The 27,359-nt window shown below is 31.8% G+C and overlaps 1 protein-coding gene across 4 annotated transcripts in view; it reads right to left on the bottom strand.

Moving 5' to 3' along the window:
• LOC123710228 (centaurin-gamma-1A) overlaps positions 1-27,359 on the bottom strand; it is a 132,081-nt gene that overhangs the window by 10,753 nt on the left and 93,969 nt on the right. For 2 of the 4 annotated variants that reach the window (XM_045662002.1, XM_045662020.1), the window contains exons 2-7: positions 10,123-10,269; positions 9,644-9,729; positions 4,354-4,495; positions 4,085-4,219; positions 3,387-3,511; positions 734-1,258 (exon numbers count right to left, since the gene is read on the bottom strand). In XM_045662002.1, the coding sequence (XP_045517958.1) occupies positions 734-1,258; positions 3,387-3,511; positions 4,085-4,219; positions 4,354-4,495; positions 9,644-9,729; positions 10,123-10,269 (1,160 nt within the window). Of the gene's footprint in view, positions 1-733; positions 1,259-3,386; positions 3,512-4,084; positions 4,220-4,353; positions 4,496-9,643; positions 9,730-10,122; positions 10,270-24,881; positions 25,250-27,359 lie in introns of those variants that run through there. The other 2 variants (XM_045662012.1, XM_045662028.1) reach the window with 2 other exon arrangements.

Below are 27,359 nucleotides of genomic sequence, written 5' to 3' on the forward strand. Positions count from 1 at the left end.
ATCTAAAGTTTGTTAGAATGATTTAAATCCCCTTAAACTATTTCACTCATTCGAAACCTTTGTAACCAAGTTTGAAAGTATGATTTTAATTAAACAAATATTTACAATAACTAAGACCAAAAATGTACATCGTTCAATATAGTTTGGTTAAAATACTTCGAAACGAAGTTTTACCAGATGTTACATAATACATACTGTAGCGGCCTGAGGTAACATCGTAAGTTTAAAGTGCATAACAATGTAATAATATGTTGAAACACGTAACCCTAAACCCATTAAGCTCATTAAAACCCGTCATGTATACTTTATTACCTCGCCTTCAATAGTGTCCTTGAACCAGCCTCGCGAAACCGGTTACAAATCCCAGCCATAACAAATACACATTCCTAACACAATAGACAAAAGATCTAGTATAAAAATAACGTCCACAGATACTTTATGAAATGATTCGATAGCGTAAACTTTAATTGGTCAATGTTGCTTTAGTTTGGATGTACGAAAGCTTAAAAAAATCATTGCTAATGAACACCAAATATCCTTTCAATTGGTTTGATCTAGTGATGAACTACACAATTATTAAATACAAGCAAGTAGGTTTAACGCTTACCTATTACTTGTATTACAAAACCCAGAGTATTCCCCTTATATGGTTGAAAGAAATTTCAAAATTATAAGCCAACAACAATTTATAATGGCGTTTAAAATAACCTAGACATTTCACGGTATTACTTACATGTAAACTCGGATGATACGTCAGTCTTCCATCATCACATAATGTCACATACTTTTTCTTCCACTCTTTGTTCAATGCTTTGCTGCTCTTCTTGTATAAGTAGCCTTGCTTGAGGGGTATTGCTCGTCCCGACCCTAGCTCACCGTTTTTCAGCCTGTCATCACCTTTCTTTGAAGGTGTGAATAGGTTGGACCGTCTTCTAGACTTCCTTGATGTCGTTGGAGTGGAAGATGGAGTGGGGAGATCTTTTGATTCTTTAGACTGAAGGTTATCGAGACAATGCTGCGTTGTGTACTTGACATTGTTATTTTCTGTTGCTATAGAAACAAGGCCAGATGAAGAACCATGGCTGCCCAGTGAATTTCCCCACCGGGAGGAAGTATCTGAGCCATTTGTGCTGTGAATTTCAACTACATGTGTAGAAGATATGCCGCTGCTATTTGAAGATGCGTCAAAGGATGATGCTCCTCTGTGTAAGTGGTGTGATGATGCTGACAATGTGTGATGACTTCGTGGTAGTGTGTCCTGAAATGGACAATGTTTTTTTTTCAGATTTCGGTTGATGCTTAAGTATGCTTATTAAACATGTTTCGTTATTAAGTACATATTTTTTAATTTTATGGCCTGATAGAGATGACAAAAGACAATAGACAATGTCAGTTATATGTGTTATTACTTTAATTTACAAATATTTTTTTTATAATTAATTGTCCTATAGAACATTGTCTGATTCATAGTATTAAATTGTATTCAAATTTTGTATCGCAGTTAAAGGTTATTTGCACTACATATTTCAATTTAGGCCTTTAATGAAACTCGATTCTATCTAAGGAACCTAAATTGGTTATGAAGGGAACTATTGTTTGTGATTAGTTAATCAGAACTTATTGTCGCCCAGTATTTTGTTTGTGAAATATGACTGAAAAACTGTATTTAAAATTATATATGGTTGGTTAATTCATTTGTAATCTTTAAAACAAAATTTAATAAAATTGTTTTAGCAATTATTGGTAAACATGCAATTTTATTCAGATATTTTCGAGACCTTCTAGTTTTACTATAATATATTTCTATTTAATCTCAACAATTTAACAAAAAACTAATTTGACAAAATTCCTTATTTTATAGTTTTTTTCGTCATGTTAACACATATAATTACACTTATTATATGTCATATAAACAAACATGTTATTGTAATTTGTTCTTAAATTACAACATTCTTATTATATATGATACTTGCGGACCAGACAGACGTTGTCCTGTCTTAACTATGAATATTGATTTGGAATTGGTATAATTAACTAACAATGCTATATGATATACAATATTCTTTGGTTTTTTTTTTTGGCGCGTATATAACTACTTTTGTTGGTATTCCGACACGGGAACAGGCCATGTGAAAAACATGGATTTTCAAGATTAATGTCACAAACTATTAGAGACTGTAATTATTTCATATGTATTTTATCAATATTATAACTCTGATCGAAGCATTTGTTTTCAACAATTAATTTTTCTAACATCCTCTTTGACGTTATTTACAGCATGTATTCTGTCAATGTTATGTCATACGCCATAAGGTTACATGAAAAAAGTTTGAGCTGAAAAAGTGCTACACACTGAAAAAAAACAAGTAGCTATCGTAACATAAGTCATGATTACTTAATATGGTGGTTAAGTATTCTTAAATTGTCTCATTTTCCGAGCTATTTACTGAATTTCTTCTTTCATAAGAACCTTCTCCTGACAATAACAAACACAACAATTAGCAAAATTGGTCCAGCCGTTCAAAAGTGTTACCGTGACCAAGAGAAATAGGCATTTTTATATTTATAGATTATAAATTATCACTTTCACATGTAAGTTAAACCATTATATATTCATATTTACATAAAGAAAAGGAAAGCAAGAAATTTTCATTCATTTGATATATATGAATTATAAATAAGTTCATCCTATCCATTAAATTTTGTCATTTTCAATGATAATTAGACAAAGCTTTGTGATTGTGCGGTAACTAATTTATTCTTTATTTTTATTATTCTGATATTGCAGTGATTTTGCACCTCAGTAGTACTAAGGGAATAATAAGAATTATGAAGTTCTTTTATCTCTTAACATTTTTTACGGAGACACCTTTAGATGTTAATTTAAGTTTCCCATAATAGATGACGAAAATAGATTCTATATATGTTCGAGTAATTATAAATAAAATTAAACAATTTTATACAGAACATGTTTTGTAAAAACAGGAAAAACAATTTCTATAACTCAATCTTTGATTAGCCACTTATCAATATATATTTTTCTTTATTCGATAAGATTATCATTACTAGAATTTTGACATTTTTATCAAGAAATGTTGTTTCTAGATTTTAACACTAAAAGAGATATCTTATTTTACGAGTTTATAGCTGTCAAGGAAATAAATGGCCTATTGTTTTTAAAAATTTTATATTAAAGGACCTCAATATTTAAAGTAAATCTTATGTAATTACACACTAATTTGGTACTTTATAAATTATATAAAACCTAAATCGAATAGTGAACGCTAAACAGCTAAACAATTAATTACACATTGATTTTCATCAAGGCCGCAGTTTGATGAAGCGTGATCACAACAACTTATAATTAAGCCACAATATGGACCCACCTTATATAGAAATGTGGAATGGTTATGGCTTGGTGAGTTCGCCAGCGGTTGTGGAGTAACCGGCCTCGAACCAGAAAGACATTGGGATGAAGCAGACAACCGCGTACCTACAATCTTCTGGCATGCTGAAAAAATCACCACCACATATTTACACGTATTGAAACACACTTCATTACATGCAAAAACTATTCAATAATATATTAATTCTACACACGAAAGCTCTTTAAACGGTAAAAACCACACGCACATTCGAATTTAGATGATTTTCGACGGTCTCGTTCTTCTGCTCTCTGTATATTGTAACAGGAACTTCGACGTCTCAAACTGGATATAGGCGACATATTTGTCTTGAATATAACTGATTTATCCATTTACGTTTTCTTTATTTTCTAAAATTATTAACCGTAACGATCGTATCACCGGCAAACATTAAAACAACAGCTGTCAAAAATGTAAACAATGCGGAACGAATGACACGACCGCTCCGCGCTCGACTTGGGGCCGGTGTTGCCAGTTCCCCATTTGCCACCTACCGCGCTTCAAGATAATTCCCTGACGCAAATGCAAAATGCGTAGGTGCCATTTCTAACATAATATACGTATAATTTTAATTATAACTGATAATCATTCAAAATATATATTAGAACTGACAACTAATTCAAAGTATATTTTTTTTAAATAAAATGATTTAGTCTTACCATCTTGAAACACTCGTTCAACGTTTAATCCATACGTTGCACATGTCTCATAATATGAACACCTTCTGAGTTCATTTGTCAACTTGCGAGCGCGATTATCATCCACAACTCGGGGACTGCTTTCACTTATGGCATCTGGAAAAGCCACCGTTCATTAGACATGAAATAACTGGCGGAAGCATCAAACGCGTCATAATCACTGTGTATAGTAAAATATAGACGTATAAACAATAAAAAATATAAGCAGGATGTGTAAAAAAAATGGGTACCTTGTGTTCCTACTAATATTATTGGTATTTCGGCTGAATTTCTATAATGTGACATTTTGTTGAAGTAATTTGAAACTGTATTATAGCTTGATTCGTTTTCTAAACTAAACACGAAGATAACTGCGTCTACCCAAGCTGTGAACTGCAACAATAAAAAAACATTAATTTAATACATGGCAACTAATTCAATTACATATAAAATTTTAAAATAACTCTGAATTTGATTTTCATCGATGAAATAAGAGTAAATCCAGGTTTCAATTTTAGCCCTAATAATAACTTAGCTTGGTGAACCACTCCCATGGTTTTACCTTAACGATGAAGGGCTATCATATGAAGGGTTGAAGGGGTTGGGTTTCGTCTGGATGTTTAACGTACTTACAACTATAGGGTTACCAACTATTATTACGCGTAAAATAGCACAACTACAAAATTGAATCAATGTTAAATTAAGACTAGTCTAAAAATTAACATCAATATGTTAATAACATTTGTGTAAGAGGGTTACATATCTAGAAACACGGAGATAATTTAATTCTGAATAATTATTTATAAAGAACAATTTGAAATTAAATTGCGATTCAGAATAATTATAGAATATATTGTAATTAATGACAGAAATAAGCGCAAATTATGCCCATATATAAATATACAATACTAAATAATTTAAGTAAATAAGATTTGTGAAAGATAAGTCAGGGCAAAACTTTTAATTAACAATGCCTTTCTATTAAAATAAGTTACAGATTGATCCTTATTTCAAGAGATTTTTATTAGGTAAGACAGATGTGTTATACTTTAATAGGTCTTTGATAATACGAAACCAATGTTATGAAATCATAATTTAATATTTTTGATGTATTTGTAATGTCAATAGATAAAAATTTAGCTGTGCAATACCTATTTCTCCTATAAAAATATATTTTTAAACTGTTCTTGCAAATGATTGTTTTTTTAAACATTTAATCCAATTATTCATTATTCGAGTATTTATCACGCATTTACTAAAAAAATACAACCTAGATCCTAATATTAACTCAAATCAATTTATTCCAAATCAAGGTCTGAAAACAATTATTATTTTTACTACGTCAGAGTAATATTAACTCACCCAATTATGATGTACCCTATGAAAACCAAATGAACACTAGGTTTATCTATTAGTCAAATTTTATTAAAATGTAATTTGCTAAGAATATTAAGCTAAAGTAGTATGTAAGATTTTTACAAAACGTTTTGTGCGAACGTAATAATGTTCGGGAGGCAACTGGGCGGGCGGGCGGCGGGATAGAACCTTGCATAGCCTCCATATTTGCCGTCTTGCTCACACAACGGGAAGTAAAGAGGATAGCCTTAGTGGATGCAATCATGTCCAAACCCTGCATTTACCTATATTATGGCTTAACAAAATATACTGGAGATGAAATCTATCTTTGCTGTGTTGAGGACTTCGCAATTTAATATTAATATTGTGTACATTACTGACGCTTCAGAATGTCTGAATTTTTGGTAGATAAAAAAAATACTGTAATACAATTATTTACCTTCGTTGCAAGATTTCTAAATAGATAGTAGCCTCGTTGTTTCTATACAGATATATTGAATTTGATTTCTTTTGAATAATTGGTTAAGTCCAACACTAATTTTTAATTAATTTAATCAATTTATGATAACGTTAAGATATATCACAATTCCATGTATAACATTTACTATAACAATTTTATCTATCAGGACATATAGATACCAAATGCGGAATGACTTCGATTGATAAGGAATTTAATATCCTGTAACAAATTACCTAATTATCACGAGAATTTACATTCACATAATACATATAGGAGACTTTGTTTCACATTAAAATGTGAGTGTAAACATCAGAACTAATGTTCAGTTCTGGATTACCTTACCAGAGTCCTCTAATTGGTTATACTCACCTCGATCTCTCCAGTATGAAGCCCTTAGTACTAATTGTCACAGACAAAATGCCTTATATGATACGAATTTTTATTAGACTGCCCGTAGATTGATTTGAATTTCAAATAGCCAAGAAGCGGGAGGTAAATTCAGATATGTAGAAACGATAGAGTATTTGAGAAACTACTGCCAATTAAAAAAAATCTACATGTAAAAGGTGTCTCTTGATACATTCTTAATTGACGGTTTATTAGTGTTTTTTTATTCGGACCAAGAATATCCGACCGATATGGACTATCTGGTTGAGTAAGTAGAAATTTTATCATATGTTTTAATAGCCAGCAATTTATTAATTAAATCTGTACCAAGAATAAAATTTCATTGAAATATTTGCGCTTTACAGGTTGGATATTTTCAATTTAATTTTAACCAAACTTATACACAAAAGGAATTATCCCATTGCTTCAGAGCACAAGTTTCAAGTTTTTAATTTATAAAATAACGATTAAAATAATTCTTCTTTGATGTAACCAAATTGTTCGTAGTTGTAACAGAGATGCGTAGAATCTATATTCATGCGTGCGGCGTGATCCTTAACGGCTTGGCCGGTTTCTATTGTGTTAAATGTGAAACATCACAAACTGGTTTTCAATAAGTATCTCAGCGACCTATTACTAGGACCTTATTATATGATTACTTACAGTATACTACACAAAATAAAATGTGACAGTGATAAAAGGCCGAAGGTTTTAAGAAAATCATAAGTATCTCGTCTCGTATCTCTCTCTAGTAGTATAGATAGCTATTTAGCATTTATTTTGGATTGTTAATATTTGTTACACAAAATGCACCTACATTTACGTACCTAAAGACGTAAGACAAGCAAAAACTGTGACCATAATATTTTTAAAACTCTAAATGTGCTTCTGCCTAACGATAATTAGAGTACTACTTGCATAGATCAATAAGGGCTGTTTTCCGACCCTTAGGAAAAACCCTATATTGACTATACGTGCCGACTGTATGGCGCCATGTTAAAACAATAGCAGCTAAAATCCCCTTTTATATTTGTCTTTGTTGAGAACATTAAAAAGTGTAGGGAGATTTTGTTCAAGGTGATGGATAGGGGAGTCTGCTTTCGTCTCAGCTAAAATCGATAAACTAGTGTACATGTAGTCATAATGTCAGCACTATCAACTTTGTAATCAACTTTCCTGATCGAGAACGATAACAAATTCATGGTATCACTTATATTATGTAGTTCTATGTAACTATGCTATCATTTAAGTACTTAATATGAAGAAAAAAATAATACAAATGCTGTAATAATCTTTATTACATGGATAGAGTTAACAAATATATTGTTTTTAAATTACTGGTAAAATATCATTTCTTTCGGGCGGTCTCATGATTTATCTGAGACAACTTTGGTTAGTACTCTTCTTTACACAAGGCCCTTTGAACCCAATTTTATGACCTGATGAGAGACAGATAAGGTTCCTGTATATGGAACTAATCAATTGCATATCTTCGAGCTTTGAATACGTAAGACTTAACCGATTTCAAAATATGTCCTTGCTTTTTTAAATACATAACAGGAGGCAAACGGGCAGGAAGCTCATCTGATAAATGATACCACCGGCAATACACTCACATTGCCAGAGGGAACGCAATGTACGCCAATTACGCAAAGTCTTATAGTCTTAATACTACATTTTAAATTATATAAACTAATAAAGAGTTAACTAATAATGCAGCATAATGTCAGTGTCATGGCGGTGGTATCACTTAATAGCACCTACATTTACTCGTCAAATGTATATATATACATTTGATAGTACAACCACACATATATACCACATATATTTTTTAATGTAATAGAAGGCAAACGGCCCGGAGGCTCACCTGTTATTAAATGATACCACCGCCATGATACTGACATTGGCTAACAAGTACGTTTCCAGCCTTTCAAGAATTGGTACGCTCTTTTCTCGAAGGACCCTAAGTCGAATTGGTTCGGAAATTCTTTAGTGAGCAACTGGTTCCACATAGTGGTGGTTCGCGGCAAGATTTACTAAGAGTATTAAGTTTTAAGACACTTAGTAAGTCTTATTTAAATAATGAATATATTAAAGAAATTTAATTTCCACATATATCCCTTCTATTCTTGGATAACAATTACCTAAATGACATAATTTAAGCTCGTTATTTAGGTTACGTTAACGCGGAAATCCTATTACACTACAAAACATGGCATCAACGCCTACGTGTGACCATGCGTAATATACAATTACGCACGGACTATTTAAGTTAATCTTAAAATTCCCTTCAACAAAGCTGTTAAGAGCTTGGGATGGCCACGTTTCTGCACCTGTTTCGCCTGATGAATATTCTTTACGAGGATATGTTATTTTACAATTTTTTTGCGATAATTGCAGTCTGAGCTACGATTACACCGAACCTTCACAAACGAATTTAATCGCTAAGGATACATAGAACTGCTCGACCTTAGTCATTGGGGCCTTCGGGCCGGCCAGTCAGTGGTTGGATCCTACCTTCAGGTTGGAGGATCCATCACCACAAACAAAACCATTATGTGGCAATTTAAAAACGTCTCTAATAAGAAAACACTCATAGAATTTGTTTTTTTTTTAATGTCCATTAGTTAGTGTCCTCGCTTGCGTTTTTATAAAATGAACACTTCTTGCGAACTTTCAGGGTAAAAATAATGCAGTTTAAGCATTGCATTTGGCGTAAATTGAAAAACTAAACTAAATCTTTTTTCTCACATATAAAGATTGGCGTGTACATATAACACATTATCGTTAAAGGACATTGACTGTTTATGTCAATGTACAAAGTACTGAGTAGAAATAGAGGCAAATACGCTGACTTATTTATTGGCTCACTAGAAATTAAAATTGCTTAGACGATCAGTCGAGGGAGTTATTGAGACTATCATTTCAGAATGTAAGTTTTAATAATGTAACTTTGAAAATTCGTTCATTACGAAAGCAACAAAAGCTTTTGAGGTTTTAGGAATCTATGTATTTTACGTTCGATGAATATAACGATTTATCGGGTCAATATAAATAAAAACTATTATTAGTATCAGCGTAGATATCTTTGTCTTTGAAGACCTTTCCTTCGATGTCCCTTTTCACACTTATTTAAATAGCTGAAGGTTTTGCTTTTGTATGTAAAAATAAAAGTGGTATACTGTACCAAATATTAAAAAGTTGCTGCCTTATCAAAATTTAAATAAGTATCCCTACTATAGGCGCGTTTTTTCTTCTTATAATACACAAGTTAAAAAGGGGACAAAAATGATGCACGTTATAATTAAAGCTTAATTTAATTATAACCTTATACTTACTTGCATCTCGGGTGATCCGCCTTCATCTCTTATAAGTAGGAGGTAACTGTGGCCGTCGATGATGACCTCTTTCTTAAAACGACCGCCTATAGAAATTTAAGTTATATACTTATAGGTATTACTAAGATAAATAGACGTTACTTCCGCCGGGATCGTGCTTAATACTATAAAATAATAAGCCCACATATGCCCAGCTGAAATCTTGTCTCAAGAAAAAACTCAATTTAACACGACAAACACAATAACGACATCTAGGCAATTTAATAACATTTAATAGTTGATATAAGCGCCATCTATCCTCAACTCCACTAAGCATTAAATTGCATTTAGTTTTGTTAATTCAAGGGGCTTTCTAGATGTCGATATAAAAATATAGATGGCGCTTTTTTGCCTAGCATTTAATATTACTTTTCTATACGTTTATTTATAGGGGAAATGAAACATCTAGTAGACCATTTAATTAAAAAAGTCGCGCTTACCTTCGGGACTTTCTTCCTGCATGTAGGCTCCTGTTAAGTATCTGTGTACCAACGCTGATTTTCCACTGTCTGGGGAGCCCAGAACACCAACACGGAGCTCGGTAACACCGCGAGCAGATGTCCATTCTTGGCTGTTTACGAATGAATCTGGAATGAAGAAATATTTATAGAAAAATCGATATTAAAATATTTATTGTTAAATAAAGAAATCCTATACTTAAATTATTCTATTATCTTATTGTTTAAAAAACATAATAGATGCCGCTGCCATCAAGAAAACAGAAACTTTTAGGCAAATAATACTAGTCATACTAGCTTACCCGGCAAACGTCGTTTTGCCATGTATAATTATTTATAGGATTTTTTTAAAATTCAATAAAAATAAATATATACTATGCTAAAAATTAGGGGTTTATCGTAGAGGGGTGAAAATTAAGTGTTGTACTTATGTATTTTAGTATGTTATATCTTTAAAAAATAAAACCAACGAATTTTGACTAAAAATTTCGGTTTTAAAATTTGAAAATAGATAGTAGTCGATTCTCAGATTAACTGAATATGGATATAAAATGCATAAGAATCGGTCGAGCCGTTACGGAGGAGTATGAGAACAAACATTGTGACACGAGAATTTTATATGTATATATCTAGAGATTATCATTATATCTGTATCTTACTAGCTATCTTACCCATACACAGAAAGTAATTTTAACTCTTGGATATGATGAAATTTTCTTTTCTTGATTTGTACAGACTGGATGAAAGTTCGATTATATTTTCTAATGCGAAAATAATAACGTGAGAGTGCCTTGCGTTCCTGTATTTTTACACACGACATTTAACTTAAAGGCTTTGTAAAAGACTTAATAACGGAATAAATTTACTTAGTTACAATATCTAATATATACTCGTCGAGATTTTGCCGACAGAACAATAATTCTATATTCAATTGACAGAAATAAATATTCTTTAAAAGAATTCGTGTTTTATATACAAAAAATATACCACTTTAAAAACGTTTTAGCGCTTGTCACATTCTACGCAGACTTTTAGTTTTTATTATGATTTCAAACGACAATAACTTTACAAGAAAAACCAGTTTAACTAAACAAGGAAATAAAACTTGAGTTCGCGGCACTTTCTATCGAGATCCAAACACTGGGACAAAAACTAGATGGTTACGTCTACAGCTACTGATTGATGACTGTTTTACAAGGCCTTGTTCATAGTGCCTGAATATTCATAGGGCCTCCTAGAAAGGACGCGTCTAGTGCTGTGTTAATTATTATTGTTATACGCAACAATAAATTGAAAATTTGCGAAAGTGTTCATTCGTTTTACGTTAAAAAAGTTTTTGTTTTTGAGTAATTTGTACCAAAAACTAGGAAATAAGATCGAAAGGTTGTTTGTGTTCCACGTCACAATCAACAGACATAGTTGTACGTAGTACGTAGCTATAGGAACATTTTATACCGGAAATATTTTGTTTCAAGAGGTGCTGTACTCAGTGTAGGTACTATTTATATACAGTATGTACCGAATGCAATGCGTCACCGATTTTACTCGTAAAGTAACATAATTCAAGACAAGCGCTCAATATAAATCAATGCAAAACTTGTTCCGTCAACACAGTGGGGTCTACCAGACCCCTACTTTAACCTATATACGATCAAACACTCATTTCACACATTTACGATGCTATAAACTCCCGTCGTGTACCTAATGGGCGGGTAATTTCGGTTTATGAATTCTTAATAAACTTTCAAACCCTTATTATTGGTCTGTGGTCTCTGAATTAGTTCCTAATTTAAATTTTAGGGTCCTTTATAGCATAAAACAAAAGAATATGATTATTCTCTTAATTCAATTATTAATAACTGATGCATTTATTTCATTCACAAGTCTGACAATACATACTTAAAACAGACTGTTAAGAGCATTTAAAAAAAATCCAAAACCTAGTTATCAATATATGTCTTTAAATAACAACAGTAAGGATAATATATAGAAATTATATGCGGTCACAACATGGTCCTGATACATTACTTAGGTACCGATTATAATTTTGTAACTAATATCGTTTTTAGATCAATATCCTTAGCATCAATGTTAATACTAATAAAATTAGTTCCATTCTAATTTTATTAATGTAAGCCAATCCGTGTATGTAGTAGTTGAGTTTATTCCCTTTATATAGAAATATACCTACATACATATGTTATACTTAGTAGCAGTTTATGGCATTTCTATTGTAAGAACAAGCTTCCTCTCACTTAGCTCAAACTAGCCTCTTTAACACATTTGGAAGCTATATCCCCACTAATTTGCTTTCAAAGTAACACATTTGGTACAAATTGCTTCGTGTTAAAAGCATAATGAAGTCTGGCGATCTTAATTGTACGAATGTAGATTGACAAAACAGTGTTTGTCAAAAAAGTGAATTAGAATAACTACAAACATCTTATCAAGGTAGATTTTTCGAGATTATACCACATACAGAGTTTACTCTCAAATCTAGAAATGGTTTAACATAAATAATTTATACTTATTTTAAGATGGAGAGATGATAAGATGCTAGTTAGAGTTGCGACTGCTACAATATTATACAATACGAGCACGATTAAAAGAATCAAAGCGTCTCCAAGTTAAATACATATTTGAATTATTAGTTTCACTGAATAGTTTATAAACCTTGACAACATAAAGACACTGGGGCCGGGAGTTTGAGTCGGCCAGTCAGTGATACGACTGATCGAGGTACTATCTCCTCCCTGATGAAGTTTTTTAGAAAGAACAGGTTAAAATATATATTTTTTAGCATAATATACTCGAAATTAATTCATAAAATAATACAAAATTGAAAGAATTATTGACCTTGTTTACAATAGTTACAAAAACTATATTTTTTGTATCAATTTAATAATTTTAATGATAATAAAATTTATAAAGTTTTTATTCTTATACAATAAGTATATAGGTTTCCGTTCCGCCATTACAAATAGGATTATTCGGTTTAACGAGGCCTTGTTTCGGAAGGTTAAGCAAATGTCATGACAAGGTCACTCTATTGTTTGTACAATTGTGGCAGATGATGCAAAACGAAGCAAAAGCAGTGACACAGAATAGCAATCATGCAATCAATAGACAAGGATTTCTATAGACACATAAAACAAGCGATATATATTTTGTTGTCTACACCCGCCAACAATCCAATCCATTCACAGATTTAAAATTATCTGAAACACATATTTATAGTTGAAGAGGAATGGCAAAAATATTGAAGTTTAAAGTTAAGTGCCATTGCCTTTAAAACAAGGATATTTTTAGTAAAACCTCATTGAAAATATTTAAAAAATAAACTCAAATACCTGTCATTATAATTTATACACGTGTTATTCTAAACTTTATCTATACTTTTTCAAAAAGTACTAAAACGATTTTAATGAAGGTTAAACTGTCAAATATAAGGATCGTCTCGATATGACAGCACATGTGTTTGGAAGCCTATGTCACATGATAAATGTCAAACTGATAATCTCCATCCAAGAGCCTTATTAAAGAACTATTTATAGATTTTTAAAACCTATTATAAAAACCACAATCAATTATAACAATATCAAAGAAATAGGAAATAACGGTAGTAAATTAAGGAACAGGCCACAAATGTTATTCATGGTCATAAATTGGATTTCACTTTTCATATGATAGGGACGTGTGACGTGAATAGTTTTAAAATAGCGTATGACATCTGCCTCCCACTCATAAACATCTAAGAACTAAATACAATATATAGAACAAAATACTTTGATATCCTACGGTTTATGAGGCGTCTTAGGCGGTTTATAAGAATTTTTAATATAATAGATCGTGTCTATGGTGTTATTCTTTTGAATTTACTTTTAAATATACAGTATTTACAATTTTCTTAACCTACATAGTAATAATAAAAATAATAACAAATTAATACAATAATTTATATGGGAAAAAAACATTAGACTACATTATTCCAAATTTAATAAACTCGCTACCAGCTACACTTCTTACTAATATAACAAGAAACAATATTGAATTTAAATTAAAAAAATACTACATAAATTATGCATAACAAAAATTATTCTACATACGTCATTTAATACATATTCGAATATAGGAACTCATCCTGTATGCGAATGAGAATTCTCGACAAGAACAGGTTTCTTGCATCAGCTATCTATGGCGCGTCAGTGTTTAAATTGGTTTATGACGTTTTACGTGCAATTTTAATCGATAAAATGGTTTGATTGTTTTAATGATATAGTTTATATGTCACTGGCCTTAGTATATATATATATATATGTTAATCATTTAAATATGTTCGACGTCCTGGTGGACAGAAAAACTGTGTACAGTTTGTGTTTCCACCACCCCAACTTCCTTTATTTTAAGATCATTTATACAATAAATAAAAATAAATAAAAGAAAATTATAACAAATTTAAAAAGTTCACGCGAGAAAAGTACCAGCTCCGATGTCACCGGTAGTGTCTACCAGGCGCAAACTTAAATCTTTAATGAGCACCTTTGCACTTGAACCATACGGCCCAAGCGTCCCAACTCTAAAGGAAACAAAATCGAAGTTGAAGGAAAGATTCTTATATTTGAGCCGTTTTTGATGTTATATTTCTTTCCACTTTGCAAAATAATAGTTTTGTTATCAAATTGGAAATGATATTTGTTATTCTTTATATTATCAATAAGACAGTGTCATTCTTGCTCTTTGTAATAAATCAGTATTAACGGTCAAAGATATAAACATCGTATCTTGAATACGTAGGTTGTTTTTAAGTACATTTTTAGTACGGGCAAGTCAATGGCTCCGTCTGCTATGGAGCTAAATGGAGCCTTTAAAAAGCACAACTTCCCATTGTACTTTCTTGGTTTTAGTTCATACTTATTAATATTTGTATCCTTCTTCAGTCAGAATCTTCATTTCTGATGATTGTGTTTGTGGCGCCGCACAGCTTCTTCTACTCTACCCTGTCTTCGGCAAGCCTGTGCGCCTGGGTGATGTTAAGACCGTAATGTCCTTTACTTGATCGGCCCAGCGAGTAGGGGACCCTGAGGTCTGGTGTCCTCCACTTTGCCAGTCACGATTCTAGGCTTTCTCTGCGTGTTACGTCCAAAAAACTTAGGATGCGCTGGTAACAGTGTCGAAACACGTTTTATTACTTATAATCGTCTTAGTATGGACCTTTGTTTCCTTAGCTGTCCAGAGAACACTTAGCATCCGCTTCCACCACATTTCCAGAGCATCGATTTTTCTAATAAAATTTGTATATTTTTATTCGAAGAATACTACTGTAAGTATCCCACTTTTTTACCAGCCCACATGACACTATTAGTAATGAAATTGTAGGCATGCTACCCGTTCTTTGCGTTTTCTTGCGTCTTTTTATCGGTTTTACGTAAAATCTACTGGACATAGGCCTCACTGCTAATCAGTATGATGTTTCTCCAACCATGTCCACGTTAAGGTGTGTATAGACACTTAAATAAAAAAAAAAAACAACAAATAATGTACTATCTTCGAATCCACTTTAACACACAGATAATAAATTTCATCAAAATCGGTCCAAAGGTCTTAATTAAAATAAATAAAATTACAAACACACGCACAGAAGATTTCCATAAATAAAGATTCAGTGGCTTGTCTCATGTCTTTATTTACATTAGATAGAAGCCTCACAAATATTACGTAACCCCTCGAATGTCATTTGAGGCTTGAAGGCTTTGCGGTTTGACCTACTGAAGCCCTATGACACCGGATTAGGGGCGCAAAATCGGAAAAAGAGGTAATGGCCCATTCGTCGGCGCGCCGTGACTTCCGCTCATTTATACGGAGAATGGAAAGAAAAATACGTTTTAGCTTTTACCAATATTGGATTTTGTTAGGTTCTACTTCCAATATTGAGGGATTTCATATTCTTTTAGCAAAATTTTCAACAAAGTCTCACCGGATTTTATACGTCTTTCAAGTGATTTGTCCCTACAGTACTGCTGCAGTATGGAGTTTTTTCTATTTTATAATATTTATATATTTTTATAATATTTTTGGTGCCTGATAGATAGTAAAGTTGACCCAAGAGCTGGTGCTTTCCTCGCTCATTAGTATCGCAATACAGCAAGGAAATGCTGCCAGCGTTAAAGGTCCAGTCTACAGGGATCAAACTCTTTAAATTTGTTTTCATTGTTTTTTAATCAATTTTTATTATGTAGGTTAAGAATATTGTATATTTGTGGAAAAAAATGTTTATAATCATTATGAAAATATGTTTATGCCAGGGTTTTTATATATATGTCCCGAAGCATTCAGAGACATTGCAATAACAAAGTTGAAGTTCTCAAGAGGAGTAATTTAATTAAAACGAACAATAGCTCGCTGTCTTGGTACATCTGCTCTGATTTAGGTACCTGTAGAACATCTGCCAAAGCAGAGCACCTTTTGTGCGATCCCTTCGCGAATAGATTACGAAATCTTTCATATCACGTGGTAAGCGAAACCCTATTGCTAAGTGATGTCCTATTTATCGATAGCTCATTTCAAAACACAATCCGTGTTTGAAAATATAATTTTCTGAACTTTTTATTTTTTAATAATTATTAGTGTGAATGTGTATTAATTGGAATTACACAATTTAAAGAAACGCGAGTGTTACGTGTAATCTAAACCACTAAACAAATTTACGAAATATTCATTAACGTTTTTGAGACATAAATTGTGTCTTGTGTGATTTATAATTTTGGATTATTTCGGTTATAACTGTGTTGAGGGGTATGTTTTTTTAATTATTATTTTAAGGTTTGGTTTTATTTTGTTGTGAAGCTATCTGAAATGTTTTCTTCTTTTTTTAGCTTTGGGACACGTCAACTTAGAATATTGAATAATAAATTAACAAATTTGTTTATGTGGTAAACATAACCACACAGGTTTGGTAGGACAAACCAAAATCCTCCTGGCACCTACATTTATTTAGTTAAGTTAATTATAATATTTCGTTTGATATATTTTGGTTTTGTATTATTCAACCTAACTTGTTTAAAGTTCCTTTTGTAAATATCTTAATATGTGCTAATTCGTTTTATTTAATGAGAAAACCCCATAACATGTAAATTCCTAATAATATAGTGCAAATGAATTATGAAAGAAGTAGTATTAGCACGTAGCTTTATAAAATACTTTATTCATTGTAAAATGCATTAAAGCAAAACGTGAACTATAGTTTAAACGTGAACAAGAGCAATATTGTCGTGTACCCAATAAAATGATATCGTCGATTCAAAATGATTCTGATTATAATCAATGACCTAGATAATAAATAAGATCATGTTTCGGAATAGCTCTTCAGTAATTTCTTATCGGTTAACATGGATATCAGACAATTCAGATCGAATAGTATCACGTTTTATATGTAGGTATAAACTATTAATAATAAAATATATTAACGTCTTATCCTCATAAGGAAATGCTTTATCAATGGCTTAATAAGATTATTTATTGTGTTTATGGAGGATTATATATATAAAAAAACAAATTTTATAAACATCTACTGTTCGATTGTTTCTAAGATAATACATAAAGAATTTATTTCGTAGTAGTAACAATATAAATTAAAACTTATCGATAAATTACTGTTAGGAGCATCACTATATCGACCCCTTAACTCAACCTCTCAAACTTTATAATTACATGTTTTCCGATACGTGAATTTCTTGTGTATGCGAATCATTATTAAGTCATTTATTGTCGGTTACCGTGGCAACGCCCACAGTTTTTTCTTCAGCGCACTCACAATGTTTTTTGTGTATATGGTAATTCAATAGAAGACAAAACCATTTACAACGAACAAGTACTTTTATATGTATTATAAATAATTTTCTTAAGGTACTTTTAAAGTAATAATAAGTGTAATTTCTTCGCATTAAACGAACGAACCCGACATTTCAACGAATAGTTTAGGTGTTCCAGGTGTTCTAAAAATTAGTTCGATAACTATTTAAGACTGTTTCAAAGAAACAAAACAGAGGGAATTCATAACTACCATATTTTAATTCACAATCAACCGACTAACATATCTTTCAAGACCAATGTCTTATCTTAGATTGATTGAATTATAAGTTTATTTGTATACAAGAATACGTGGATAGATAAGATTAGTAGAGACTTAACACCAAGTAAGGGAGGCCGAAAACGTATTAGCATATGCAAGTCTCGACTATAAATTTACCCCTATAACAATTTTCGTTATAATTAAATATAAGAATATGCGAGAAAGATTCAGCCACAATCTGCTCTCTCTAAGTATTAAAAAGTTCTATGTCGCATGAATTGTAGCGCGTGCTCAATCGTGCGATTTTCTGATTGATTCTATGGACAAACAATTATTTCCGTTTCCTGCATTCAAGAACCACGTGTGTCGGCTTCACTTTGGAAGCGAGCCATTATGCCGTGCGCATTTTAAAAACGTATACATATTCAATAGGTCAATTAATAATGTGCGTGTATGAAAACGTATTGGCTCATTATCATAGACATAATTATCTTTATCTATATCAGGTCTACATAATTATTTAATTAGCGGTACCGTTCATTGGAAGTGCATATTATGACGCATTGCATACGTTTGTTTGTTTTGTAGGTAAAAGGATTAGATATAAGCCGGCACAAATAGAAAATGTTATTGACATAAAGTTAGCAAATAATATTATATAGTCTAGTTAAATCTTGCATAATCACGCACTTACTATCTTCTGCATAAAATTTCATTTAATGGCTGCCATATAATCTCAGATTCCACAAAAGCGCTAGATTGCAGGACGATAAAATCCATCCTTACGTTGCAATTTTCTGCCCCATTTCGCGGAGCCCTAACGAGATAGCGTTGTCTTTTAAAAAGCAAGTGGGTCAGGCAGTGAGCCATCACGGCACTAGCGACCTCTCCTGACTTTCACAATAGACTGGGCGTTCCATTTTTAAAACGCCGCATTTCCATCCTCCTGTTCACGTTGGAAAATTGGAACGGAACAGGCCATATTGCTCTTTAGTTTACACTTAGGAATATAATGGCTTTTCAAAGTAGCTCGCCGCGGGAGTTACGAACGAAACTGAAAATAGCTTTGCGATTTTTGTTTTATTAAGGAAATTGGGGATGGCGCGGCTTATGATAACACTGTAATTGACTTTGAGATATTAAAATATTTCAAGCGATCTTTGTCTGCAATTAAATTTAATTTAATAAAGACAAGCGACAATTTTTTGGTTTCTTAGCTAAAAGCCATTTAAAAGTCTTTTAGATATAAATTACATATTTATTAAAGGATAATATTACGGATAATAGTTATTTTATTTAAGGATAATACACGTCAACTCTTGACGTCATAAAACAAAAAATAACGGTATAATCTTTGGATTAATAATCATCGTACTTCACTTGTTTGTATGATTCTCTACAATCATTGCCATCGACTCTCGGTAAACAGGCTTTCCATAATTGGAGATAGTACAACCTGCTATGGACTTCCACTACTTAATAGGGTACAGTCGAAAACACATTCTACAAGGTAACATGTGATTCATAAGTGCCTATTTTGGGTATATACAAATACTTTGTAACCAATTACAACAACTTTTTTCGTTTATGCATGTAATTCAACTAGCTGTGATCTGCGGTTCCACTCGCATTATTTCAGTATTACGACGATTACCTGAAGACATTCTTAGTAAATAGACTTTTCAATGCAAGAAAAACGGACATTAGTTTCTGCGGCGATTTAGGTTTTTTTTATTGGCCCTAACTTTTTTGAAAATATTATATAGACTTCCGAGCCTATTCAATGCAAACGTACAATCAAATGTACACTCAAAAACTAAACAAAAATATATATTGAAATTTATAACCAATTCTTAAATCTAAGGCGTTAAGGGAAGAACTAGCAGGACACTTTCCGCCAAACTTTAATCCAGAACTTTTTTACAAGGCGCTTACAAGTACACGAAGGCAAAAAGCGTCCTCTTACAATTGCCCTTGTGTATAAATATACTATATTTGATTCATTTTGTAAGACTAATTTGAATTTAAAAAAAATACTATTCACTAGCCAGTATTTTATAGTACACATGTCTAATTTTAACAACGTATTATAAATTCTAATCTCAAATTATATGACAATTTTACGAGTGGTACGAGTGCACATTCGCTAGTTAAAGAACCACTTTTCGTCTTGATAATCTTGGAAAATGTTGCAAGATTATGCTTGCAGTATTGATGTAGTTGTTGCCACAGATCAAACTTTACATTTGGTACTTATTTAAATATTTTTCATTGAGTATTCCTTTATGATTTTTTAATAAAATAAATATTCAAGTATTTGGTACGTAACTCATAAAATGTGTTGAGGATGAGGACGTTATTGTATCAATAGCGATATTTTAATTGAATGAATGAGCTTACATCACCTATAAAGGAAATTTGCATTTGAACAGTTTAAACTGTGATTCATAGTTTCGTTTATAAAACTCAATAATAATTATAGTAGTCAGTATTTCGAAAAATACATAATACATTACCGTAGATTACTAGGATTTAGAAATGTCTTATTATAGAATAATTATTTCACAACAGGCTTTACATGCATGCATGACCTTACTTTCACGGTAAAATTAACCAAGTATTATTTTACTAATAATATTTTTTAAATAAAACATTCAGACAAAACGGAGACGACTTCGTAAAGTCAGCCATAATATGAAATTATTTTGTATAAGTTTCTTATAAATAATAGAAATGTTAATAAAGCTAAATTTGAAAATAAATAACAAATTGCATAGTAAAAAGCTCAACTATTAAGCACTCATTAAGGAATACAAAGAAACTCGTAAGTAAAGGACTTGAAAAGTTGATTATAGCGTAATGGGCCTAATTAATAGCTTAGCGTTGTTACTGAGCTTTTGAAAAACATTTAACAACTCTTTTGTCTTTGTAATTAGAATAGCAGTTCCTTTAGAGAGACTCATTACCTTATTAGCAAAAAGTTTTTAACAAACCTTTTAACACTTGCAGTATAAATTAGGACAATCGGCATTTTTATGAGACACAGATTAAACGTTGCCATGGTGACATTAAAAAAGCAGTTACCATGGTAACAGATACGGTATAATTAGTCTAATTAATATTAATGACCCAATACCCAAGGTAGAACAACTTTACTATATATATTTGGTATAATATCTTTTATTATAGTTATATAACCTATGTGTAATTTAAACAATACTAGGCGATTTAAAAGAGTGCCGGAGAGTTTAGCGTCAAGTCTTCTAGTCCGTTTTGCAGCCTTGATCAGTCAACTATATGTAAATTTAGAAGCTTCATTTTTTTACTGACCTTCAGTGAATATTGTTTTATATAGATACATTATATTTGGTTTTGAATTAAGACAATCCAATATTGATTGTCAAGATAGAAAGAACTAATACATGAAGAAGTATTTAAAAACTCCGTAGCAATAGGTTAAATAATAATGGTAGTAGTCAGGATTTCGAAAAATACATACAATACCGTAGGTTACTAGGATTTATAAATGTCTTATAATTAATTAATGAATAATTACTCCACAACAGGCTTATGACTTTACTTTCGCTTTAAATATACAAATATTATTTTACTTATATTCATTTTAAGTCAGACATTTAGCCTTTTTGTCTACTTCGTAAATTCAGAGTTAAGTAATATAACATTATTTTCTATAAGTTTCTCGTTAATACTCTTCTACTTCTTATAACATTGTTAAATTTTAATAAAACTAAATTAACCAAGTAACTAATAAACTTACGTATAAAAATAAATAATATTATATAATAATATTGATCACTCATTAAGGAATACAAAGAAGTCTTTAAAATCTCCGTAGCAAAACAAAGGTACACCAAAAAAACATATTAAATATTAATAGCGCTGGCGTCCATTAGGAATAAAATGTCACTCCCAATTGCCACATTCCCCTGGAGTGCCATAGGGAGGGCCACCGCAATATATCGCGCGAACCTTTTCAATAACTTCCTCTTGGGTCTCGGCCCCAATAAATAAGCAAGGTGAACTCTCCTATATCATGGATACAGCGAGATATTTGAGATACATTAATGCTCCAATAAGGAGATTAGCACACGAAAACTTTATCTTTGATAAGGATATTTTACTTTTGTAATTAGTAATAGAATTATATTAATTACAGATTTTAAAATCCCGAGTTGTGTAATATTGTGTATCTTACCACGGGTTAATTATACACTGACGCTTATGCCTGTACCATAGTTACATACTTTTACCGTAGATCCAATATCATAGACGATAGATTTTACTAAGATAAATATTATAAGCCGAACAGAGGGGAAAAGTTGATGTTTATTATTAAATACAACCTTGCATATATTGGACTGCATCCACAATTGCCAGAATTGGGCCACTCATATCAGTTGTTTATCTTAAATGTATTCGAGACAGTTAAATACATCTTACAAAGTTATCTTAAAATTGCATTTGGATAAATCTGTCACTAATAACTTCTTGTTTTCTATAAAATCTCAAAATGGAGCCGATGACACAGTTCTAATTTTAAAACAATTGAAAGTTTTATCACAGTTTCGCGGATGCGGGTGGAGTTTGAAAAAAGAACGGGTCACTGAACGGAGATTTTAACTGTCACCTAAACTTTGCAATGCATTTCTGAGTATATTTACTTAATGAACCACTTAATTTAAAGATTCAAAATAACTGTTGCCCTATATTCTTATTTTAAATTAGAATTAATTATTGTATTATTTAATTTCACTAAGGTCACAATGCTGGGGTTAGGCCCATTAACTTTTTAAATACAAGTAATTGCTACCGACCATTAATAAACAGGCTATAAAAGGCAACTTATGTAACGTTAAGTTTGACATTAGGGTTGGCACGCGCTAGCCAGGTGCAAAATAATTAGATGTTTGATAGCGGGCGTTCAGGGTGGAATATTTTTGCTACCTGCTATCGTAGGCGTTGACAACTCATATAACAACTGTATTCAATTCAATGTACTTCAAAGGAGCCTATTTTATTGAAATTGCTAAGATGTTTTATAAAAACCAGTCGCCCAGTATTGCGGTTACACGATCCTACGATCTTGCGTTGCTGAAGGGTTACACACAAGAGGCGGATGAAACGATAGCGTGTGTAGTACTCCAAATTTAGAACGGTTAATTAGTGTAAGATCTAAAGACAAGTACGAACTAAATCTCCTTTCTCGCCGCTGTTTATCGGATTTTAACAGATAGACGACATACTAGCCCATAGCATGCCTCCATCTTTACTTAAAGCCTCAAAGCACAAACCAAGAAGGGCGTTATTTAAAGATATGGACGACCCCTTAATATCTCATACATCTTTTTAAATTTAATTTTAATAATTTGTTATCAACATAAGTGACAATATTGATGACGTAGATTGGTGATTGTTGTTCTAACTTTAAAGAAATGGAATATTTTAGTATCGGTATAATAGAGTTAACTTTACTCTTCTTGTTGTATTGATAATTGTATGTTATCCTAAAACTGCCTAGTTTTTTCAATAGGCAAAGTAATTGCTATGGGAATTAACACACTAAAACATTTACATGGCGCTAATTACGAAGTGATAAAACTCACGAAACACGTGTTTGAGCACACATGCGCGTGCGCATTAAAACGCGCGAGACTTGGCGTCATAAAGCTTATATAGAATATTATTCACGAAATTAATTCACTTTTATTTTCTCTCTGAAAAAGCTGTAGCGAACGATATTTGAACTGAAATGTTTAATAAACTATTAAATGGAACTGTCGAGTTGTTTGTAACGAATAAACTTCAATGTTACATCGCTGAGTAAAATAGGTTTTATTTACAAAATATTTTAAAAAATAACCAGTCATGTGAAACTAGCCAGGCACAGTATTTAATCATAAAAAACATCATTACCTTTAATTTACAAAAGGCTTTTTTAATTCGTCACTCATGTGTGATAAGGAAGCCATGGAACGTAAATTCTAGATAAGAAATAATGCGTATAATATGAAGGCTTCTAGCCAATTGCCGTCTATTTTAAACGTAGGAGAAACCCGTTCAGTCTATATTTGTCTTTAAGCGTTATTAAGTGATTTATTTCTTGTAATAATAGTGGTTTTAGTGTAGGTTTCACGAAGGTTTATTCAACATATGCTTATTCGACTCACCTATCTACTTCTTTAATATGCGACAGCGATTCTAACTCCGTATTGCTAGCAGCACATTAACAACGACGTTGTAAAATATTTGTATAATTGATATTTTATTGTTCAAACATTTTTCGGATACGTTTCGATAGCTTAATAAACCTCCCATTACCTTTTTTATCTTCAGTTGAAATTTTAGTAAAGACTTTAAATTACATTTTTTTGCTGATAAAGTCGAATAAAACACATCGCTTGATGAATTTTAATGCACAGAAATTACGCAACTTAAAATTCATCTCAATACTTTACATGTTTGCTGATGATGTAATGTTGTACTCTAGTATTTCCTTCTATCCTTTGGAAAGAAATCGGTGAGGTATGGTGTATGGCGATATTATACATAGTTTAAAAATGCAAAGCAATATATTACAAAGGCTTTTAAAGCGCTCAGCAACACAAAAGAAACCAAATATTTTAAGGAGGAAAAATCATACTCTACCACTCACCAGACTTCCTCTTCTCAGTAACAAGAACTAGAGATTTAGTTCTCTTAACTCGCAAGGAGCGCCGTCGAATAGACCGCATAAGAGCCTCAGGCATGCGAGAAAATTTAGGTGAATCCACCCTTTTTTCGGGCATAAAAAAGTTTTTAACCGCTAACATATTTCACAACTATAGTTTTTCACAAGGAAAATCAAGTTTCCATTCCACTTCACGTTTATTTATCCATTCAACGAACATCCGTAACCATTTATAACGTCACAGTATTGTTTCGGATAATCAAAATGCCGCACACGAGACACTTATCCTGTCGTAATCGGGGGATAATATCCGACAGAAGTTGCTCGCCATGACCGACACGTGTTAATCGGGCAAGAGCAAACGACGTACTGCCTCACGTGCGAGGCGGGCTTACATTTGAAATTGGAATTCACTGTGCAGTTTACTCGAAATTTATCAATTCTTATCAGACTGAATGTTCTTGGCAAAACTGTATACAATGGGAATGTATTATGACTTATTAATTATTAGAATAAATGTAATTCAATACATGACTTTGAAGACGAGAATTCTTGTAAGCCACTGAACTGTGGTTCGTTGAATCATGAAACACAGATTGACTAAATTGATTTCAATTAATTAAAAGAAGTGGCGTAATTAACACGATATCAACCTTTGTTCTTGCTTTAGAGTAATAAATGCCTCACCTTGTAATAGGAAATGTAATTAGTGTTAGTACTTACTAAGTGATTAATGTGTTAAATCCTTCGAACCGCGTAATATTAATAAGTACATAATAAAATAGACTTCATTGCATTAGGCTTGTAATTATGAGTACATAATGTTAATACTCATCGAAGATTGATTGGAAAAATTAGAACAAATGCAAAAAAAATTATACATTACAAAACATTAAAATTTTATTCAGATCTCCCAACACTAATGATATAAAGTGCATAGAAATATCAATTAGTATGGAATGTGTACAGGAAATAGGACATTGAAAACTAAAACAACCTATTAATAGTAAACAATATTGATTTACAATTTTGCCACTTGCGACTTCGTCGCCTAATGAGTTTCACATAATGTGAATATTTTCTGCCATATGATGTTCTTTTCTAAGACCTAGTTGGCCGAAATTGACGATGTATGCAATAGTGGTGCAATACATTTTCTGAAACTAAAAATTTCATAAAATCAAAGCAAACGGAAATAAAATAAAAGAATAATTAGTTCTGTAATATACACGTGCTTTCGACAATCGTGATCAGCTAGATACTCAAAACGTCTCTCAAATTAATTATAATAATGTAATAAATTTGCTACTCGCTTTCTATATTATACTCTTATTTCAATGTGAAAACTCGCATAAATCAACAATTATCCTACATTCAACAGAACTGTAATGTAACAATTAAAAAAAATCAAGAGTTAATATTAGACTACTTTATTCTGATGTTTGACTCAAGTATTCATCAGATTTTGCAGTTCTCCAAGTCGCATATTTACTTTTAAAGGGCCTTCAAAAGGCGTAGTGTTCTAAATATAAATTATCAACTTGCTGTTAATATTTACATCCTGCTTTGCATGCTGTTTATATAATTATATTTAGATGTGTAAAACTCGTATAAATCAACAATTATACATTATATTCAACCGAACTGTAATACGAGTATAAGGAATTTTAAAAATCAAGAGTTAATATTAGAATTCTTTATTCTGATGTTTCACTCAAGTATTCATCAGATTTTGCAGTTCTCCAAGTCGCATATTTACTTTTAAAGGGCATTCAAAAGGCGTAGTGTTCTAAATATAAATTATCAACTTGCTGTTAATATTTACATCCGTATCTCGAGGGATTATTGCATCGTGGATGAAGTGGCTCACTTAAAACTTTTCAGCAAGTTACCGCTTATTTTGTAAAATTTAATCTGTTTCATATTATAAGTGTTACAGAAGCAAAGCATTTGACCGTGTAAAACATGCAAAGATAAGCACGTTTTACTCAAAATAAACATTGGCATCGAGTGAATAAAAAACAAATAAAGAAATAAGATCGCCCGTGGACCGACTCATAAATCGATAAATACAACATAGATTTTTCACTTAATAACTAAAGCGCTAAAGTGGCTATGTTGTAGAACAGTTCCCGTTGCAAGTCGTGCGAATCCTTATCATGCCATCAGAGCACGATATTCTGCTTAGCATTTTATTCACCAACCAATTTATTACGAGTCAAGTATAAAATTATAGTTTCTCTAATCTTTAACTTGAATTCCTATATTTTACTAAGTTTAAAAGGCTTTTAAAGAGTTATGCAACTCACGTAAAAGGTTCAAAGTCACGTAGATTCTAAACATTAATGTATTTGTTTAGTTTTCAATTCGTATAGTCTCCTCCTCTAGTCTACTGCATAAATGTATACACTAAATGGTAATACACAATGGCAGCAGTGGCCTCCAGTGGCTTGATCGTGCGTT

This window comes from Pieris brassicae, chromosome 1 (genome assembly GCF_905147105.1).
Source record: "Pieris brassicae chromosome 1, ilPieBrab1.1, whole genome shotgun sequence".
Lineage (NCBI taxonomy): Eukaryota > Metazoa > Arthropoda > Insecta > Lepidoptera > Pieridae > Pieris > Pieris brassicae.